This window comes from Pituophis catenifer, unplaced genomic scaffold (assembly GCF_029215685.1).
Source record: "Pituophis catenifer annectens isolate HBS135680 unplaced genomic scaffold, rPitCat1.0.hap2 SCAF_6, whole genome shotgun sequence".
NCBI classification, from domain to species: Eukaryota; Metazoa; Chordata; class Lepidosauria; order Squamata; family Colubridae; genus Pituophis; species Pituophis catenifer.
Genome location: NW_027256886.1, coordinates 55,057,709 through 55,081,221, shown reverse-complemented (window position 1 = coordinate 55,081,221; position 23,513 = coordinate 55,057,709). Strand labels below are relative to the sequence as shown.

At 34.6% G+C, this 23,513-nt stretch overlaps 1 protein-coding gene across 1 annotated transcript in view; it reads right to left on the bottom strand.

Annotated features, from left to right (window-relative positions):
• WDR11 (WD repeat domain 11) overlaps window positions 1-23,014 on the bottom strand; it is a 49,744-nt gene extending 26,730 nt beyond the window's left edge. Inside the window, exons 1-11 of the mRNA XM_070945540.1 lie at window positions 22,929-23,014; window positions 21,023-21,134; window positions 20,289-20,442; window positions 14,513-14,686; window positions 13,299-13,485; window positions 11,575-11,740; window positions 9,288-9,405; window positions 8,560-8,755; window positions 6,883-6,998; window positions 4,660-4,830; window positions 2,403-2,487 (exon numbers count right to left, since the gene is read on the bottom strand). Of these exons, the coding sequence (XP_070801641.1) occupies window positions 2,403-2,487; window positions 4,660-4,830; window positions 6,883-6,998; window positions 8,560-8,755; window positions 9,288-9,405; window positions 11,575-11,740; window positions 13,299-13,485; window positions 14,513-14,686; window positions 20,289-20,442; window positions 21,023-21,134; window positions 22,929-23,014 (1,565 nt within the window). The remainder of the gene's footprint in view (window positions 1-2,402; window positions 2,488-4,659; window positions 4,831-6,882; window positions 6,999-8,559; window positions 8,756-9,287; window positions 9,406-11,574; window positions 11,741-13,298; window positions 13,486-14,512; window positions 14,687-20,288; window positions 20,443-21,022; window positions 21,135-22,928) is intronic.
• Between the last annotated feature and the right edge of the window lie 499 nt (window positions 23,015-23,513).

Sequence of the window (23,513 nt, the reverse complement as noted above, 5' to 3'; positions counted from 1 at the left end):
TAATATAAATCTACAGATAAATACATGGAATACGTGGATGGAAGCAAACTTTCATTTGCATATGTATAATTTTCTTGCAAAAATAAATGTTGTAATTCATGTACAATTTTGAAAAAAAACCCGACTATTTCTAGTAGTATTTCTAGTAAATTAAAAAATGTATCTGCAAAGTTATTCAAGATCTCCTGAAGGTAACAATATTCAGCAAGCTTGGTATTTTCTAGCTCTGTTGTTCATACCCTTTTTTGCACAGGCCTATAGATTTAATTTGATTAAAAGCTAAACATGCAGCATGTACCACTGAACACAAATCTGTATTTTCATATAAATGGAGAATGCAAAAACTAAATTTGAAGTTTTGTATCACAGTAAGTATTCCAATTATATTGGAAGTGTTCGGAAGTAGTCAATTTTCAATCTCCAAATTTCAAGTACACTGGCATAAAAACTGACATTTAATGCAATTAAGGGTCACGCTACATTTGTTTTATAGATTACAACTCTGTGCTTAAAATGTAACACTCGTGAACTTTATTAATAGCCTTTGCAGTGGATTTATAGAACAGAAATATGGAGTCCCCGAGCTTTAAAATCTCTGAATAATTCAAGGCAATCTATTTCATGAGTTCCTTTCTAGCTGCTGTAAAGAAACAATGAAGAAATCAAATTCCTTTGTTATATTCATCCAGCAGTCCAAAACTGCTAAGTCATTTTAGTAAAGATGGTCCTCAAACTAAGACAGTAATTGAACCTGGAATCACAGTTGTAAGTCCTTGCAGTTGTTAACTGGATCACCACATGACAATCCCTGATTTTACTAGTTTTTGCTGCAATCACTAAGCAGATGCAATGGTTGTTAAGCAAACGTGGTAATCATTCAGCGAATCTGTTTTATTAAATGGGCATTTTTGCCAGAAACCATAATACAAGAAACAGACAAAAACGTTAAAAACCAAAACATGTGACTGTGGGATGCTGCAAACAGCATTTGACTATCCAATATGCAATGCCAGTAACAATTAGAAGATAGCAGAGAACAAATTATGTAAAACTTAAAAGCAACACTGAATGGCTACTTTCCCCAGTGACCTCTATGAGCAATGCAAATTGTCTATATATGTTTATTTCTGAGCTTGGTTGTTTCATCACCCAGCTAGGTAATATCATCAGTGAGAATAAGTGTGTAATTTGTTCCCTGTTTATGTAGCTTACTCTGTCAGTTTTGGTGAGGATATTGTTTTCACTTTGGCAGTTTCTTGATTAGGGAATTGTTTTCTGCCTGATAGTTTTGTCTGGTGTTAATCTCTGCTTATCTGGATATGGGCGGTTAGAGAAGTTGTGTTCTAGTCCTTTCTTTCCCCCTTCTTAGCCCTGAGTTCCAAAAGGACTCACTAGTTAAAATATGAGGTACATACAGTACAGCGGCATGTTCCAAATCCCATCGCTACTGGTTTGCTCGTGCACATGTGCGCATGCGTGCAGCACTTCTGGGTGGGTGGGTGAGCCTCCCGCTGCTGCCACCGGTTCGCCCGATCCGGTGTGAACCGGTAGCAACCACCATTGATACAGTACATAGGAATCGTCTATATGTTCTTGGCAACAAAGTACATATTAAGTTTTCATCTACTTCTTGCAGTTTTGTCATCTTTAGTACTTAAATAAGGCAAACTCTGATTTGGTTTGCCACGTGCTACATACACGTGCTTATCTGACATTGGTCTCCAGCCAGAAAAACCTCCAGGAGCAGAAACATGCAGTAAGATTTTGCACAGTACAATTAATGCACAAATCAAGAAAGGATTAGGAAGGATGGAAAGCAGGAAGGAAAAATTCAAATCTTATTTAAGTTGTAACATTTATTATTATTGTCTCAAAAACCTCAAACAGAACTAAAAAGTTATCTCAGTTTGTCAGTTTGATGGATAGTCCTGATCTATCCTTTTAAATGAAAAAAAAACCTCTATTTTGTCCTACAGGAAAAACAGAATGATTTTAAGCAAACAAACACAGGGCTACGTTAAGCAGTCTTTTTCTCCCAAGTGATACTGTATTCATGATCCCAACTTCTGCTAGCTATTAGGAACAAGAATTTTTTTTTTTTACAAGGAACAACTTAAAAAACTCCTTCTCATAAATGGTTTGAATCTCATTTGAACCAGGCAGGTCTGTCTATATTGCAATGTACTAAAAAAAGCAATTTTTTGTGTTCAGGAATGCATAGTAGTTACCAATTCAAATATTTATTATGCAAAACCATATTTACAACCAATCTATCATGATTCTATTTATGGAAGTAACATTATTTTACCAAAGGAATATCATCTCAGAAGTCAAATGTTTGCGTTTAATATTTTATTTTCTTCCCCAACCGCTTCTAGGACCAACAATTAAAAGTAACTCACTTGACTTCACAGGAATGAATGCTTAATTCTTTATATAGGTATCCGCTAGTAAGATTATACACCAAGACCGACCCATTGCTTGTTCCTGCAAAGAATCATTTTTCATTATATATAAAAATAACAATTTATATTTAAATTATTATTACTTTGCAAATAAAAATGAGCCTGTTGAATTAATTTTCCTGATTCTTCTACAGCAACAATGAACATGTAGGCTATTATCCATAGCAAATTAGCAATGTCAGTTTACAAAGTTAATGTAAACCCTCTATATGGATGGCTGCTGAGGAAAGAGACATCCTTAACACTCAAAATTTCTACTTAATCAAGGATCAAGAAAGTATTCAAAAATAAAGACAGTCTATTTTTCCAGGAAGATGAATAGTTTATTCAAGGCAATTGGTGGGTATTGAACTTTCTGACACACTATTACAGAGTAATCAGAGTAAATGTTTTCTTTAACCTGCGTAAGAAGAAACTTCATTGTATGGGTCCATGGATAGGGATCATAGGAATCAGATGGTAATACTGGGAAGATAATCAGCTCCTCATCATACAGCTTTAAATAAACCTGTTTAGTACTGACTCTGAATTCTGAAGTGGCACACCAGAGAATTTCACCTATCATTAATTATTATTGTTGTTGATGTTTTTAATTATAGTTTGTTCTGCAATCAAATTTTTATATCGCATCTTACATTTTATCTTATTTATTATGATTTGTTGCAATCATCCAGATGTTTGGATTGGATTGGACCAGACAAGTAATAATGGATGGAAACTGAACAAGGAGAGATTCAACCTGGAAATAAGGATAAATTTTCTGACAGTGAGAGCAATCAACCAATGGAACAACTTGCCTTCAGATGTTGTGGGAGCTTCATCACTGGAGGCTTTCAAGAAGAGATAGGACTGCCATCTGTCAAAAATGATGTAGGGTCTTGCTTGGGTGGGGGTTTGGACTAACTTCCAACTCTGTTAATCTGTATCTAACTGGCATTTTAATTCACCTGTCAAGTCCTTCCCAAGGACCTGGGAGAGGCAGATTTCGTTTGAATTATTATTATGGTTCTTCACGCAGTCAGACAGATTTTAGATAGATTTGGCATTTTTATCCACCTAGCCAATCTTTTCACAGCCAGTTGTTTAGACTGCATTTGGCATTTTTATCCACTTATTGAGTCCTTTCCAAGGTCCTGGGATAGGCAGATATCGTTCTTTGGCGTTAGAGGTATCATCTCAGAATGTAAGCTATTTCAAGTAAAGCTGCCTTTTGCAATTGACTGATAGTGATTTTGTCAATGTCATATATTCAAGTGGTGTTCGATATGTTTTGGAATTGCACTCAAGGTGCCTATTACTATTGGTATTATCTTTGCTTTTTGGTGAAAGTCATTACACTTCTATTTGGAGATATTTGTATTTTGCAATTTTCTCCAGTTCTATTCTGGTGTGTCCAGATACTGCAATGTCCACTATCCAGACTTCTCTTCTTTCTTATTACCCAATATTCTTGCTTCCTATTTGCCCTACATGCTCTTGATGGATGTTCACAGTTCTCTTAAATTATATTACTTTATAAACTGTTATACTGGATTTTAGTGTCTATAGAATTCTTCTTAGGCATTTGAATTTTAAGTATTTGTTCAATTATATAAAATTTTATCTATGACAACAATTCTATAATACGTAAGTATTTTTATATGTGACCTAGAGAATTCTTATTGGGTGACAAATAATATTGTTTAGGAAAATATAGCCAAACATAAGCACATCTTTCTGCAGCAGTGTTTTATAGCAAAAATTAAAGAGATAATTGGTCAGATTCATTTTAGAACATTACATTTTTAGTGGTTTATAGTCTGAAAAATGTTAGTAATTGCAATTTCTAAAATATGAGACAGATAAACCTACAATCAAAAGGAAGTAAGATTATATTTTAATGAAATGTTGAAAGCAGCGGTTTACGTTAAAAATTAGTATTACAGCAGTTTAGTGACATGCTATTTTCTATATTTTTTGAAATATTTTCTGAAACTGCACTGAGTTTATTACGAAAGCTAATACCGTGTTTCCCTGAAAATAAGACCCTGTTTTATATTTTTTGAACCCTGAAATAAATGCTTGGCCTTATTGCCATGTGCTCAAAAGCCTGATTGGGCTTATTATCAGGGGATGTCTTATTTTGGGGGAAACAGGGTCTTTCATAGTCAAACTGAACAATACACTGAACTTTACTGCTTAAAAAAATACTTACCCACAGCAAGCAGGGGCTGATATTGCTTAATATTTTTGGTGGTAAGAGGTGGACACATACGAATAGCAAATGGAGGCAAAGGAAGTCCTGAAAGGAGTCCTGTTAAAATGAACTTCAAATGCACTTCTTGCAAACAATAACATTTTGCTTGATCTTCGGTAGACAGTGCACCTTTATTGTAGAACAGAAAACAAAGAAGTTGTTTCTGGCATTATGCAACTTTGTGTGCATGTGTGTGCATGTGCAAGTAATACATATATACATACATACCTACTATATTTCTCTGAAAATAAGACCCAACTGGAAAATATGCCATGGCATGATTTTTTTCAGATGCTCGTAATATAAGCCCTACCATAAGCCCCAGCAGGGTGGATAAAAATTGATTAAAAAATAAATAAAAACCTGGATTTTTATTTAAATTAGATTTTTTTTAATTGGATTTTTTTTATTTAATCAGATTTTTTTGATTTTTATCAAATTTATTTTAATAAAATGCTTTTGGAGCAAAAATCTATCTAAAGATAGTTTTCTATTTAAGATACATTAATAATTTAGTGTATTCAGCATGAAATGGAGCTTAGTTATGTAGCATGAGGCTGTATATTCTGCAATATTGGGACTGTCAGTGAGTCAACAGCAGGTCAGAGGAGGAGACACTGTGGGACAGAGATGACAGTTGCTTTTTAAAAATTATGATTTAAATCAACTTGATTTAAATCAAGCCTTTTTAGTAGTGATTTAAATGATTTAAATCAACTTGATTTAAATCAAATCCACCCTGAGCCCCAGTTAAGATCATCAGCCAAAAGGATGCATTTAGCACCGCATTTCCCCAAAAATAAGACCTACCCGGAAAATAAGCCTTAATGCATCTTTTGGAGCAAAAATTAATATAAGATACAGTCTTATTTTCGGGGAAACATGGTGTGTGTGTGTGTGTGTGTATGTATGTATATGTGTATGTATACACACACACACAGAAAAAATATTTCCATTACAGTAATGGTTTTAATAGGTAATTGCTTCTGCATTCAACAAGGATGAATCCACTTGAACTGAAAGGTTAGCTTTATATAGCAATAGCACTTAGATTTATATACCGCTTCAGTGCTTTTACAGCCCTCTAAGCGGTTTACAGAGACAGCATGTTGCCCCCAACAATCTGGGTCTCATTTTACTGATCTCGGATGGATAGAAGCCTGAGCCAACCTTGAGCTGGTGGGGCTTGAACTGCCAAACTGCTGGCAAACAGCCTGCAGTACTATACTCTAATCACTGTGCCACCATGGCTAATATTAGCATTATCTAAGAACTATATATTAGCGTTATCTAAGAACCTGAATTAATTTGCGAGAATTGTGTATTTGTTTATTTAACAATGCACGTGTTTAATCAAAATCACCCACAGTATAATTCATGTTTCATTTCCTAATAATTTAACCTTGAACATATCCAACTAATAATTCTCTCACATCTTTTTATTTTATTGCCATGACCCAACATTTGTTATTAAAGAATGAAAGGAAAAGACACCTGACTATAATTGAGAGAAGAAAACACAGAAATTCCTTAGAAAATGCAAGAGAAGCAATACCTTTCAAAAGTCTTGACACTTAAATGTAAGAAAATATTTACTGGGATGAAGTTTTTGTAGATTTATCATTCTGAATATTTATGTATGGGCATTTCTATCATCCGTTGTAACATTTCTTGCATTTGCCCTTCTGGACTTTATCCATTCATTGTTGCAATGAAAGGTGCAACAAAAGCCTTTGTAATTATGATTAATAATAATTGAAAATATTCCATCTGGGAAGTACAAGGTATCAAGTTTTTTTTAAATATGCAGTATATGGAAATGTTTATTTCTATATATAGAAGAGTATACCCTGCCATTCATCAAGGTATGTAATGCTTTAATGACTAAAGTAAATCAGCTTATTTAAAAGAGCTATTAGTAATTAAGAAAAGTAATACTTAGTTCATGCATTACATAGTTAACTATTCAATCATACTTCACAATCAAATCATGAAACATACTGTAGAAGTATAGCTACTGTCTTTTAAGAAAAGTTGTGCATTGTTCATTTAAAAAAAATAATACTTTCAATATTTTTTTATTTGTGAGAAAAGTTAATGGTATGCACACATATTCATGTGTATAAGCTATTTATTCATTGTTCTATATTTGTTTTCCTCCAGAAGTTGATAAACTTATACTTATATACTTACTTATCATATTATCCAGTGACAGATCTGGAAGCTTATTCTGCAAGGTCCCAACAGGAATCCCACAAAATGAGATAGGTGAATACAAGGGTGATATGTTGGAATGGCTAAAATAGCAACAAGAAAACTTCAGCATGTACTGAATTATCTTCTAGTATAACTAACAAATAGAACCCAAATGAAATTGTATGAGGATTGGTAAACAGAATGAAGTAACCTTGATTTTCACTTGTTACAATGAAAGTTTTAGACAACAGATTTAATCTCTTCTCTAACAGTTCCTGCATGTATTTTTTTTTTATTTTCCAATAAAAGTATCTGTATTACTATTAAAAGTATCTCTATTACTATTATTCATGGCAGGGATAAAGTAATTAATTTTCAAGAACTGTTAACCAAAATTCATGTATAATATTTTAAGTATTATCTAGTGTTTTAGCAAGTGTTAATTATCTGTCAACAGATAATGTATTGAGGAGGTAAACAAAATCCAGTGAAATTTGATAAATGTTGCCATTTAATATATTTACTTCATAAATTTGCAGATACATAAACATGTTAATTCCTTTCTAATGCATTGAATTTAATTTGTGCTGGCTAAAACAATATATTGTTAGGATATGGCAGAAGCTACCAGCTTATTAAACCAATTCACTTTCTTTTGATGACTAGTTATATAAAAGAAGATTACTCTAAAAGTTCTGCCCACAATCATAGAAATTACAGAATTTTTGGCAAAATTTACAGTTTGCTTTATTAATAACTTATTAGATTTGGGTAGCAAGCTCAGCACTGAATGATTGATTGACTGATTACATGCTATCAAGTTGCTGTTGGCTCTTAATGACTACATAGATTCTCAGCATGCAGCAAACCAAGTCCAAAATGCTACCAATGGCTTTCTTTATACGACTTGCTTAATGTTTCTTATGTTACTTGGATCCAAGTGCCTGTCATCTGACACAATCTAAAACCTAATATAGCAAAAATTTCTGCTTCAAGAATTAAGAATTTTCCTGAAGTTGAAGGACAAAGAGAAACAGGTTTGAGCAGCTCTGCATTGGGAAAATGGGAAGGCAAACATTTAGAACAATGACCATCTTTATCCATAACATGCATCGTTCCTTAAAGAATAAAGTACTGGGATTAATGTAGCATAAAGCGGCAATGAAACTATTAACCTTGGTACAGCTGCAATCCATATAAATCACATGCAAGTTTTAGCTGCAAACTATGGTTCATATTACTTTTTGAAGATTGCATTTGTATTAACCTTCATACTTTCTGGCTCTAGAAAGGTGTACCACAAGCAAGCTATGATTTTGGTTATTTATGCCAGAAAACATCATCATAAACATCATCATCATCATCATCATCGCTTTAGCATTGTCTATCCACTGCAATATGAAGACCTCTTCTGCATGTTTCTAACCCATATGGTCTTGAGTATTCTTTTGCCAATTGGGTCCACAATACTTGCTAACATCATCGATCCATTTTGTTTAAGGTCTCTTTCACGGACACTTTTTTATCAAGTAGGAACCATTCTACGACAGCCTTAGTCCATCTGTCATCAGTTCTTCTAATGCCAGAAATACAATGTAATAATTATTCTCAAGCATTCCCTATATACATATATATACTGTGATAAAAATGGCACCAAGTTACCTGGTACGTATACCTTGGCTTGAAATGGTGGATTTCAGCTCCCATATCATTACTCTTCCATCACTGACTATAAGAGCTACAGAATTTTCATTCACTGGACAGCTCACCATACTAAATGGGCGAACTGTCTTGGTAACCCTAATGGCGTCACACTGGCTTCGTAAGTCATAGATGAGTTCCTGAATGGGGTCAGGATCTGTAAATGTTAAAATGTAAGATACCAAGCATTTGTGGCTACCAGTCCTTAGAATTAAATGCATTCATGTTAGTCTTTTGTTTTTCACTATCACATTAACATAACATGAATTCAAACTATTTTGTAATATTGATGTCAGAGGTTGGATATTTTCTAGCAGAGGAAGTTAATTTACCATACACCATATTATGGAGAATAACTGAACATAATGAAAGACTCAGTAAATGGTTGCTAGAGACTTAGATATAGGAGCATACAATGTACATTATTGCAGCATATATATTGCAGCATTGTGCCCTTTGATTACTGTCGATCTATTTCTATATCTGTATTCACACAAAGCTTTATTATATTGGATTATCAGCATGTTATCTGTATTAAATAATGAAATATCATCACACTAAAATTGTACTAATTTTTAATTTCATCTGCAATCTAAACAATCATGTAATCTGAATAACAGTGAAACCAAATGTCAGTTAAAAACATAAATTCCTAGTTTCTGATGCAAGGCATATGAGTGGTAACTTACCTGCTGACTCTTCATTTGGTACAGCACTTAAATTAGTGGTAGATCTGCGAACTCTCAGAGTTATACAGCCATTTTCATGTAGGCAGAACAATCCATCACGCTGGCCACAAGGAATTACCTAGACAAAGGTATTAAAAAATTAAATATAAATTTAATGGACATAAATGAGTAGGAATTGTCATAGTTGTATGAAGTGTTTCTACACTGCCTCTTGAAACTGAATGGACCAGGCTATCCTAAACCTCACCTATAGCTCACCAGTTTCACTTTAAAGTCTTAAGTTTAACTTAACTTTACACTTTAAGGAATGCCCATCCTATTTTTCCAATAGTTTCAAATATCCTTATATATCCCTTAAGCAATACTTTTACAGGTTATTTGTAAAAAAGAAAATAAAGAATGAACAGTGAATTATAAATATATTTAAAAATAGAACATTGTATCTGAATTTTATATTGTTTATCATCAATGCTAAAATGAAAGGGTACCAAGCAATACTATTTTATTAGATTATTTCCCTTAATTGTAGAAACACAATATACATATGTCAGGAGCTGGTAAAGGGGGAAAATCCTTTTAATGTGAATGATGTAATATTACAGGTAGTCCTTGATTTATGACTACATTTGGGGCTGGAATCTCAGACACGGAGCGCAGTGATCATTAAGCAAGATATCTATGTGACTTGTTTGTTCAACAACCACAATCCCATTTCTCTTGATTACATTTGTTAAGAGATCTCCTGAGTCATTAAGCAAACCCAGTGAAGGGTTTGCTGATATTGAATTCAATCCCTTCGGTATGAAGAATGGAACTGCTCCAGCAGGCTGTAGGAACGGAGCTGGATTTTTTAGGATCTCAGCTGTTTCTCCAGTCCGCTGGAACAGTTGTTTTCCATGCCTGGAAATGAGATGAACTCTTCCAACAGAGTAGAGAGGTGAATCTCTAGTCTTGAAGTTCCCAGCTCTGTTCCTGCAGCCCCCTGGAACAGTTTCCTTCTCCATACTGAAGGGAATTGAATTGCCTCCCTTCTATGCGCAGACAGTTCCTTCGAAGGCTGCAGAATGAAGTTCAGATCTTTGGGATCTGACCTCCCTTTCTGCAGCCCTTTGGAGGAGTTGCTTTCCCCTCTATGTGTAAAAGGGGACTCCTTTGGAGTCCTGCAGAAATGGAAGTCAGATCTTCAGGATCTGAGCTCCTTTTCTGCAGCTCTTCCGAGGAATTCCGCTCCATCTGTGGAGGAGGAGAGTTGCAGAAAGGGAACTCACATTCCAGATTTCAAAGGGCTGCCTGTAGTGGTAGGGCAACCTCAACTCCACATGAAGTTTAAATTTCCACCCAGCTGCCTTCCTGGCAGGCAGCCCTTTCATACTCAAAGAACTGCAGGATAAGCTCAGCTCAGTTTGCAACGTTGATTTTCTGAGGAAATCAGCAGAGAAAACTGCAAATGGCAATGAAAACATTGCAGACAACTCTGCAACTGATCCTAAATGCAAACAGATCACCAATCATTCAAGACTGCAATCATGTGACCACAGAGAGGGTGTGGGATTTTATGAAGGCCAGAAGTACTTTACAAGTTGTAAAGTTGTAAAGCACTCTTTCTAAGGCTGTTATAACTTTGAACAGTTGTTAAACAACCAGTTGCAACTTAAAATGCTAACAATAACACAGTATAAAATTATACATACATTTAAACAGTAAAAATATTTAGTGTGAGAAAAATCTATATTATACAGTACTGGTAGATTCACTCAGTTCACCTCTGTGAAAATATATCCAACTTTTTTCCCATTGTAGGAAACACAACACAACCAAAGCAGAAAACATAATTAAATTTGCTTTGGGATTTTAAAACCAAATGGGCTGACTGGTCACCTAATTTATTTTATATATATACATGGAAAGAGAATGTGAGTTATAGTCATTCATGCCTTAGGCACAAAGCCAGCAGGGTGACTTAGAGCCAGCCACTGTCTCTCAATCCTAAGAAGGCAGCAATAGCAAACCACTTTTAAAAATTTTATCAGAAAAACTGAAGGCAAATTGATTCCAAGCAGTTGCCTGACTCAAAGGCACGTGCTTTCCATAGAAAATACAAAGCAAGCAACATGTTTTTGGAAGAAGCTTTCTGAAAAGAAGTTAGACTGCACTTAATATATCAAACCAAAACCAGGTAATGAAGCCAGATTTCTTTTTATTTAGAATTTTTACGTATTAAAGAAAGAAGAAAGTGAAATTTAAAACTTTTGTCTAAGGTATGCTTAACAGTAAGTGGTATTATTACCTGTAGAAAAGGCACTCCTGTTCTTTCAATTGCTATTACACCTACTGTCTGATTGACTTCAAGATCCAGAACCAAGATTTCTCTTGGGTACAGTAATAACATGTAATTTCGCTTGGAAGGTAGGTAGGATAGCTGAAGGCAGTCATTCAATGTTACTGATTCAGCACTAAACAGACCACAAATAGACTTATTAAAGGCTTTTAATTGAGAGTGGGATATGTTTTACCAAGCAATTAATAATCAAATAATTAAATTAAATCCATAACCAAATTACATATGCATTTCAGGTGTCTGACGAGCTGTCTCTCCCCCATGAGACAAGCCCGTTCCACTCGTTCCAGCAGAAGAGGCCTGCTATGGATCCTGCTTGCTAAGGTATTGAAGCAGAAGGGACCCAGGAGAAAAGCCTTTTCTGTTGTGGCCCCATTCCCGTGGAACATTCTTCCCCTGGAGGTGAGAACTGTCCCCTCCCTTTTGGCCTTCTGGAAAGGTATCAGAACCTGGCTTTGGCATTTAGCCTGGAGTTTTAAAGATAGCACTCACTGCTAGAGGTGGCTGAGATGGTAGGTCTCATACCCATCCCCTTGAGTCCCTTGGCTCTTTTGGCATGTTTTTAGCAGTTTTTAATATTTCAATATTGGTTTGTTTTAATCTTTTAATTATTTTTCATCTGTTTTGATAAATTGTAAGCCGCCAGGAGTCACTTTGTAGGGGAGATGAGTGGCATCAAAAATTAATAAATAAAATTATAAAAATAAATATATAATTGTATATGTATATAAAATTACATGGCAGACAGCTACCATGACTGTTTTTTAATCTTTCCCTTTTGCTAATTGATAATGCAAGTAGCAAACACTGTTTGAACATATACTGCAGCATTGTAACTTTCATTTCTGAACTGATGAAAGGAATTTTATATTCCACTTTGTTCATGAGTTCTGACCGGGCCATAATGAATCTATTGTTTGGTGTTTTGACTGCTGGTGTTTTGACTAGTGATATTCATTTTATAAAAGTCCAGGTAAAATACACATATAAATTAATATGATAGTACAAATGGGATAATATAGGGTTGCAGATTTTATCCAAGTAATCCCTATTTTGACTGATTGCCTTGCATTATTGAATTAGAAATTGGAAGGGGACAACGTCCTTATTTCCCAATGCTTTCCAGCAGTACATAATTTTTCTCCACCAAAGCCAATCCAAAATTTATTTGGTAAATCAACTGGAAGATACAGACTAAGAGAAATACTAAAAGTTAAGAGTTTAAATTTTAAAATACCACAAAAAAATTGTCTGTACCATTTATTAAGCTACAAAGAATGCATTGATAGTCCTAGTTTCATTTTTGACAATTCTGTACACCATAATCCCTAGAATTTAAGACATAAGAAAGTTATTTCTTATTTAGACATAAGTAAGTAAGTTGAAGTTGCCATAAAAGCTATTGAAAAATGAAGCAATATTGTAAGTATTTATTCTACTTTGGCATTAATGTTTGCTTGTTAAGAACACATTACAGTATAAACTGTCACATTTGTTTAAGTATTTGAAGAAAACTATTTGGAATGAGACAGAAATAAAATATATATTTCAATGTTTGTTAGGGAAAAAAATGCAACTATCAAGTTTATGACTGTTAAGGGCATGATTATTAAGTAAGCCAGTTTGAATAGAATAATTCTTGAGAACCTTAGGAAGAATCAGTCAATACATACCTTGGTTTTTCATTAGTGATGAGAATTTTTACTTTGTCCAGAGCCTTTTTAGCTCCTGTGGCAGATACCAACTTATTATGAACAGGACTAGAATGAGGGCTGGAAATGTATACTTTTTTTCCTGAACTGATAGGAGCTTTAGAAGGAGAGAAGTCTGAAATAAACACTATTCCCTCACTTGTAAGCACTGCGTGAAGAAAAAATAATGGTAGTAAATACACAAAGTAGTGAAATCATATAATTTCATGGTTACTATACTAATGGAATTCAAATACAAATGATTTCATGCAATGCTGAAATAGATGGCAGACAGCTGAAAGGAGTGTTCTTGGCAAAAAAAAAAACAGGACTATTTTGTTTTTATTGATTATGGGCCTCAATAGTTAAATTTATACAGTTTTTATGTATTGTATATAAGTACCGACAAAAAATATTCTTCAGTATACTGTATTTACTTCTAAGTGAAGCAGTGTAAACAAAGCATTATCTTTTCAAAACCTTCAGGTGTTCTTAACTGTATAACCTGCAATACACTTATCTATAAGTACACTACATACTTGGAACTGAGTACTAGTGGATTCATGTGGAGTCTTGAGTAAACGTACTAATTGATTCTTCTGCATTTACTTTGTCATTTATACTTTTATATTGTTTCTTTTTAAAAAATAGGACTTTGAGTAGTTTCCAATAAGAAAGATATGAATCAAATAAATAAATAATGCTTTGTATTATAGAATAACATAACTGTACAAAGCACCAAACCATAGATAAATGGGCATTATCTGAGCAGTTTGGAAGCTTCTTTAGACCGGTCATGTTCCGATATCAAGTTACAAACCAGTATAGCTTTATATGCATTTATTTTGATAGAGCATTGCAAATTCAAAGCTCTTGTTCTTATCATCTGTCTGCTTTAGAATCTAAAAAACATATCCTTTTGTTTAATAAAATTTTATCAAACAAATTGAAATAACTAGAGTACTTAGCATTAGTATTTACTTAACGTAAGTTTCAAACTGCAACCCTCAAATCACAATTAGTCTCCAAGCTATAAGTGTCATACCAGATCCATTAAATCATTTTATATTGCTTTTGGCCTAATTTTTATTAACTTCTATACAAGTGGCAGTTATGTCCGGTAGCAAATATCTGATTAATAACAATAGTCATACTTATGGATTAGAAGACCACTAGCTCTCTGGTATCATACTTACATGTTAAATTTGAAGGATCAAAAGGATCAAATGAAAAAGAAAGAATGTTTTCTGCGTAACTTTTCTTCCATAATTTGGTGCCAGTATCAGCATTCCATAGCACAATATAATTGGGAGGATGAACAGCAAGGAGCAGATCTCGAGATGCATCCTGATTCCATAACCACTGCATGTCTACAAAAGAGAAGGTAGATTTATCAGTCATTAAATTTAAAAAAATATTTTCTCAGATTTTAAAGTAAATCAGATCAATGAATTTTACTTATTTTATCCCACAACCAAAGCCCTCAAAGTACATGGTGAAATACATTCATAGAAGACTTAAAGACTCTAAACATCACATGAGAAGACACTGAAGTATTCGCCCAAGACCGAAAATGCTGGAAATCCTTACTGCCGGATATGTTTAGTATCCGGCAGTAGATATGTCTAGTATGGGATGTTCTAATGCTAATCCCAACTTTAATATTTTTATAAATATATCAAGGCAGCCAACATACCTAATACTCCTTTTTTCGCCTGGTTTCCCCACAGCAACAACTCTGTGAGGTGATAGGGTTGACAGAGAATGACTGGCCCAAAGACACCAACCGGGCTTTCATCCCTAAGGCAGGACTAGAATTCAGTGGCCTGGTTTCTAGCCTGATGCCTCACCCACTAGACCAACTGATTCTATAGTTAACCATTTCTATTAATAAAGCAAAGTTTCACTTAAATAGAAAATACAATGCATTCTTTAACACCACTGTTCACAACATATGGTAAACAAACATTATATATTATTATTATTCTTTGAATAAGCCTTGCAAGCCCACCAAACCATTTTTGCAATGTTACCAGCCTTGTTTATATACAAACCTCCAAATTTGCAGAGGTCTACAATATATTGCCCATACACCTTGATGATACATATTGCACAAAGATATCCCCAAATATTCCAAGAAGCAATGTAAAAAGGTGGGGTCCCTTGGAAAGTTCTTTCTTTGGGTAACTATTATCCAATATCTTTATTAATGACAAAGGGAATGGAGTAGAAGGAACACTTATCAATTTTTCAGGTGACAGCAAAGTAGGGAGTCTGGCTAATATTTCAGAAGACAAAATTACATTATGAACTGAAGCCAAACATTGGACCAAATTGACTAAATTGAGAGTTCAATTGTGATAACAGCAAGATCTGAATGAATAGGACAAATCAAATGCATAGGTACAGGATTGACTAGCCTTAGTGATACTTTGTGAGAAGGATTTCAAAATCCTAATAGATTGTAGGTTTTCAGCTGGTAATAATCCATTTCAAACTTTAGACTTTCACACTCTATTCTACAGTTAAAATGACCACTTACAGTAGTGGCAAAAATTGTGGAAACCTTTTGGGAAAAGTATATTTTTGAGGTTTAATGGCTAATAACACCAGTTTTTTTTGGCATTTCAGGATAATCATATTCCACTGCTGGAATGGCCTGAGAATAGCCCAGACCTTAACGCAATTAAAAATCTATGGAGCCAACTAAACAAACTTGTTAGTCAGAAGCGACCCAGCAATAAAGCCCAGTTAATAGAAGCAATCATTCAATTTTGGTTTCATATTATAACAGCTGCAGAACTAAAAGACTTGGTTCACTCCATGTTCTAAGGCTGTAATTCATGCTAAAGGATACCCAACTAAGTATTAACTGATGTGATAATTTTGTATATCTCATTTTTTCACTTTTCTTCTTTACACTGTAACTATTATAATAGCAAATCCTTCATAAAGGTCATTGCATTACATTCCTAATTAAATTATCTTTCCACCTATATATAATTTTATGATACTACGCAAAAAAGAAGTGGTGTTATTAGCTAGTTTTAGAAAATACACTTGTGAAAAGGTTTTCACAATTTTGGACTACTACTACTACTACAACTACTACTGTAGTACCCTGCCTTAGTTATTAGTTAAATGGATTCCATTTCCTATATATTTCCATTTCCTATATATACATTTTGCTTCTCTGTGTCTCCATGAGCTCACAACTCTTTAAAACTTTTTGCATTCTTCGTTTTCATTAGGATAGTTTTGCCTCTGGTTTCAGTAATTCATTTTTCATTCTCTATCAGGTGTAGTCTTCAACTTGTTTATCAACTTTTGAATTTTTAAAAATCTGTCTTCCTCAAACCATATATAATTGGAAGAAAACACTTTGATATGTTATTAAACACACTGTGTGTATGTGTGTGGGAGAAAGAGAGAGCAAGCAACTATAATGAACCCGAGTTTAAAACCTGACACCCAATTTCTCAGTATTTTATATTTAAATTATGAATTGTAACCATCTCATTTCCATTTTATCACAGGGAGAAATCAAGATCAATTTCAAAATGCAATTACAGCATCTTATGCAATGTCATTAAAGGAAAAAAATAGTTGGGTCATTTTAGGCCATTAAAAGTTTCTTAGCAAACAAATGATCAATTATTCATGAAGCTCATCTTGAAAATTTCATTTCACCCAGATGCTGTGAATTTTACTTCAGGAATAAAACACATTTATAACTGTGAAGCTAATGAGGAATAGGGATAGCACTGAAAACAGCAGGAGATGCACAGTTTGCAATAAGAAAAAACTGTCACAAGAGAGCTTACAAATATTAAAGGACATTAACATGGAAAATGTACTTTTAAAGAAAATAATGTACAATCCAATTATTTATTATTATTCAAGTTGCTCTCGACCTCTGCTTTAAAGAAGAATTCCAATATATCATCTTTTATCTTAAAGACATATAAACTGAATAATTGTTAATCGGGTGATAACATATCTAAAGTCATGATTAGTAGTAGTAATTCAGTTCCAAATATCTGGCTGAAAATAAATATGATTTTATGCCTGAGTGTAGAAGTAAAATTTAGCCTAAAACTCATTCCATAACTTCTCTTGGATGCTAGACAATGATGCTTTATGAGAAGTGTTAGATACAAAAATGCAGATAATCTGCATATACTTATCTGTTGCTAAGCCAGAGTTCCATCTAATCATTGTTTTCAATAATTAATCTTACTAATTCAATAATGAAGTGGCTGAATCTGCATTTGGGAGTAACAAATATAATAAAAAATGAAGTAATGTTTTAAAAGTACCAATTACATTTCAAATTACTTGAATTTTCTTTCATACATATCTTTTCAGAATAGCCCAAACAAGAGGCAAGCCAGCATAAAGGCTACCATAATTGTAAGCATGCATGCATTTCAATTTATATTCCACCCTTTATTCAGTTGTCAATGGCATATATAGTATTTCATCCCCCAATTTCCCCCTGGAAATTATAGCCATGTGATGTACATTAGATTGCCGGGAGGGGGGGGGAGGAATTGCCAATGAGCTTCCAGACCTAACGGTAGATTAAAACATGAGTCTCATTATTCCTAGTCCAGCACTTTAATCACTAACCCATGCTGACTTTTTTAATTTACAATTTGCAAATGACTCTCATAAGATCCAGTTCTCATCCTTTCAAGACTGGAATTATCTAAGCAACCCTATAAGGAATGCCAGACTAAGAAACGAATGTCAGAATGTAAGGCACACAAGTGTGGGTTATTGATGTCAGTTTCCACTATCTATCTATCTATCTATCTATCTATCTATCTATCTATTTATCTATCTATCTATCTATCTATTTGATTTATCTACCGCCCTTCTCCAGCAGGACTCAGGGCGGTGAACAGCCGAGATAAAACAGAGCATACAAAATTTAAAAAACAGTTTAAAAGGTAATTAAATAATTTCAGCCCACAATTTAAAACAACCCAATTAAAACCAATTTCAAATTAAAACCGAAACGGATGGGATCAAGCCAGCCCGGCTAGATGAAATAAATGAGTTTTCAGGCCCGATGAAAAGTCCGGAGGTCTGGTATCGTGCGTATCTCTAGGGAGAGGTTGTTCCAGAGGGCAGGTGCCGCCACAGAGAAGGCTCTCTCCCTGGGGGCCACCCGCCGACATTGTCTGGCGGACAGCACCCTGAGGAGGCCTTCTCTGTGCGAGTGTACTGGCCGGTGAGAGGCTATTTGCGGCAGAAGGTGGTCTCGTAGATACCCCGGCCCTAAGCCATGGAGCGCTTTAAAGGTGGTCACCAACACCTTGAAGCGCACCCAGAATACCACCGGGAACCAGTGCAGCTCGCGCAGGAGAGGTGTCACATGGGAGCGCCCCGTCGCTCCCATAATCCTCCGCATTTTGGACATTTACTGATTTATAGCATCAAATAATCAACCTTAGTACTCAGGTAATTCACTGTTACCTAAAAAATAAGCAGCCTTATGGAAACAGTAACATATTTAGGTTGCCCAAAACAATGTGACATTACTTGCCATATAAATAGGAGTAAGCCAGGGGTGAAATCCAGCAGATTCTGGACAACTGGTAGCAGAAATTTTGAGTAGTTTGGAGACTGGCAAATACCACCTCTGGCTGGCCCCAGAGTGGGGTGAGAATGGAGATTTTGCAATATCCTTCCCCCAGGAGTGGGGTGGGAATGGAGATTTTACACTATCCTTCCCTGTCACACCCACCAAGCCACGCCCACCAAGCTCACAGAACTGATAGTAAAAAAAAATGGATTTCACCACTGAGTAAAGCTCATTATAATCACCTCACAATTTAATGCTTCTTTCCTTAAAGTGAAGAATACTGAGTCAATTAATTTATTTACTAAAATATATTCCAAGGGAATAAATCCTGGATAGTTTATGTATGCTATATTGTCCAGAATTTGAATTATTTGAGACCATAAGCTCAAAGCTATGAGAACACAGATAAGACTAATATTGGAAGGAGAAATGATTAAGTGTAGCAATGACAGGTTTAAGATACATTCATAACTTTGATCATAATCTAGTTATTATACAGACATAATACTTTCTTCTTAGAAAATAGCATTTATGTCCACACGCACTTTCAGTAGGCTTAATACTTTTAAAGTTATAAATTGTACAAATATAATTTCAGAAGTTTATTTTAGCAGGTATTATTTCAGGATAAGAGAACCGGTAGCAAAAATCTCTGCCGCCCCGCCCCCCCATGCCCAGTTGAGCTTTCAAAAGCATCAGAGGCTTTTTTTTTATTTTTAAAAGCATTTTTTCAGCAACCTCTTTGGCCGAAAAAATGCTTTTAAAAGTAAAAAAAAAAAAAAAAAGCCTCTGATGATCCCAGGGCTCAGCTGGGATCGTCAGAGGCTTTTAAAAGCATTTTTTCTACAATCTCTTCGGCTGAAGAGGTTGTAGAAAAAATGGTTTTAAAAGAAAAAAAAAGTTGGCCATACCCACCCAGTCACATTACCTCCCACCAAGCCACACCCACAGAACTGGTAGTAACAAATTTTACATTTCACCACTGCTCTGAAACCTCTATTTGAGAAGCTGGGTGGGGCTACATTCAGAGTATAAGACGCACCCGGATTTGCATTCTCTTTTTGGGGAGAAATAGGTGCGTCATATACTCTGAAAAATACGGTATATTTTACATAAAGTTTTAAAAACCTTTTATAATATGAAATAAAACCACAAAAAGTATGATATGTGACTGATATTAATTTAAAAAAAAAGTTTCCAGAACAAAAATTAAAAATAGGGACCTTATACCAAGTATATCTCCTACACTAGAAAGAATTTGCATATGTAACATTTTTGATGAAAATGACAGTTTAAAAATCAACTATTTAGCATTATATTTTTCTAACTAGTACAATTATTCATTACTGGAACATGATGCAATATGGAAATTTCCTTACCTTGAATTGGTTTTGTATGCTCTTGGATTTCACAGCGAGCAGTTCCTGTAGCTACATCCCAAACAATTATCTTTCCACTAGCATCAGCAGTAGCCAAACGCAAAGCATAAGGTGATCCAACATTGTGATGGTAGTTTTCTTTAGCCCATTTAACCTTAAGACAGGTAAGTAAAGCTAGTAGTCATTTAAGACACTTAATAGCATTCATTTTTGGATCTCAGATAGTGAAGTTCATTACAAATTGAAAGAGACTGATTTACGGCATTTATAAATTTTTAATGCAGAAAATATAATAAACTAAAAAATAAAATAAATTTAATATAAAAATTTTGCTTTCTTAAAATATTGACTAGACACAAATATGACCTATATCAGTACTCAACTCATAAGACCTATGCCTGCTAAAATTGATTTTTTAAACATATTTTTGTATAACTTTCTCTCTTTGCCAAATAATCCACCAAAGTTTAAGTAAAACGACATAATGTTTATCTGTTGGAAAACAGAAATCTAAAGAGTGGAAATAAAGTTTGAATGGAATGGCTGACTAGAATCAAGAATACTCCTCTAAAAAAATCAGACTGTAAAATACAAATTATTAAAGGACTCTTGTTAAATAGTAAAAGGCAAATGTGGTTAAAATTTCATAAATCATTTTTATGAAGTATCTTAACTAATTTTGCTGGTATAAGAACCCTTCTTTTGCAGCATTCTAATTATTATTTTCAATGTACCTTGACTACAGTAGCCTTGTGCTTTTCCAAAACCTGTAAGGTCTGAGCTGTTTTGGAGTCAATCACCAGAATGAGAGAATGGCATCCATATGCAATCAGTCCTTGCCAGCCCCTACATAAACAGTAATTGTAATATTAAATATACACCAAAAAAAAATCATTCTGCTGAATCTTCATAGAAATATATGTTGCTGAAATGGCAGAGAAGTTATTAAAATGTTGAATCATAAATAAAGTGTGTATCCAATCACACTTGGCCAATAAAGAATATTCTATTGTATTGTATTTAATTCTTGGATATCTTCATATGTTTCAAATACACCTTTTCTAGTCTCAGAAAACATCCTGGTAAAATAACTGGAAAAGTATATAAACTATAGTTCTTATTCATAAACGTTCTTCTTATTCTTGCAGTAATATCTTACACCATTTGCTTCATGGCAATTGAACAGAATCTTTTCTTTCTCCATCCTTATTGTGTTTCACTATACTGTACTTTAACCAATGGTTACCATTTTTGCAAAATTTCATAACTGGTCTCATCAAACATAATCCCAACTATTTTAGAGTCCCTAAACCAGTTCTTGCAATATCCTATCCAAAGTCTCCTTCCCTCTTTCACTTTTAATTGCAGGACTTACAAACTTAAAGGTACTGTTGTTCTTATAAAGGCATTTTTAAGATATCTTAAATTCTGATGCAGAATTTAAGCAGGCTTATATGTGAAGAAAACTAAAAAAAAATACTGTAAATATACATATGTGTGTATATATAAATAAAGCAGTATATTTGTGGATCAATATTAGGAATGAACCTATATGATAGGTTTTTGAGTTGTTTTGAGTTGAGACAGTTTTTAATTTTTCTTTTGTTTTTATCTCTTGTTGATATGCAGTACCCAACACCTAGGTTTGGGATAATATATAATATTAGAAATAAATAATAAATAAGTAAATACCATGCATTATCATTAACATTATACTAATTTTCTCCAAGCTTTTAAAACCCATCTCATGGGCTTCGTTATTAGATTGCTATATAAATATGATACCAAATTAAAATGAAATCTTCACAATGTCTCTCCCCTCCCCAAAATTTTCACCAGAAAGGAACTGTATACTACTACAAATAACAACTTTGGTGAAGGGCAATATATCCTCTCCTAGATTTTGATCTCTCAGCTGCCATTCCACATTTCTCTTGTTTTCACTCGAACTTAAGACATAGGATGCTTATTCTCTTTTCCTACACATGGAAAGCTTCTAAGAGCACTAATGTACATGTCTCTGGTTTTCCTCACTTCAGAGTGCTGTGTTATTTAAGCATATGCCTCACTTCAAAATAGGCTTATGAAATCATTCAGGTGGCTTTTTTCCTTCTATCGTAATTAAAGTCACACTCAGACAATAACCATAAAGTCAACCCAAAGGTGTTTTTTCCAGAGGCAACTGGACTTTCTGTTTTTTCTTGAAGAAATTTCACTTCTCATCCAAGAAGCTTCTTCAGCTCTGAATGGATGGTGGGGAGTGGATTTATATGAAGGATTTATACTCCTTGCAGACAGCCAGAAAGTCCAGTTGTCTCTTGAAAAAGCACCTTTGGGACAACCATGATCTGGATGACTGAGACTCTCCACAGACATAATACTCAATATTTTGATCACATTTCTAACACGTCACGTCTCCCCTATAATTACAGGGACAATAATTTCTAAACGCAGGGAAGTACATCCCACTAAGCTTTATGGGACTTCTATGATGATAATGATAACAAGTCATAATCTGCCTCTTAACTCTCCAAAGCATCATCTTCTACCCAGTTCCGCTCACAGCTCGTCTGCATGCATACCCTAAAATTACTGTTCCCCCCACCCCACACCGACGTTCCCTATTTTTTTTCTACTTACCAGTCTGCCGCCCCTCTGTTGTGAGGGTTAAGGGCCCCAGTGAGGGTCCGAGCCGAAAGTTTGATGTTTACCATGTAAGGCTGCATGGCCGAGAAGAAAACAAAAGGACGAGCGAACTAAAACGGCCAAAGGGTGAAATCCAGGAAACACACTCTTGGTTGGAGCGCCGCTAATCCTTGTCCCTAATTGGTCCGACTTGCCCCGGTCGCTCCAGAACTTTGGTTCCGCCGGCGCTTACAAAAACGAAACCAAACGAAACGAAACCAGCGAGAGGCAGTCCGGGCGCATGAATCCATTCTTTTGCGCATGCTCAGAAAGAACTATTCCCAGGCGTTGTATTTCTCTTGTTTCTGTTGATGGATTGTGTTTATGCAAACTTTGCTTTCCGTTACTCAAGAGGGGAAAAAAAGGAATACATGATTTGCCACACCTGTACAATTAAGATTGTTATTATCTCTGTATTGGAGAATCCAGGCAGGCAAACAAGCTAAAATCATATCATGCACAAATTAGAATAAATCCCAGTGAACATATTTCGAAGTTAATTAGAACTGTCTTGTTTACCTGGGAGAAAAGCAGTGGATT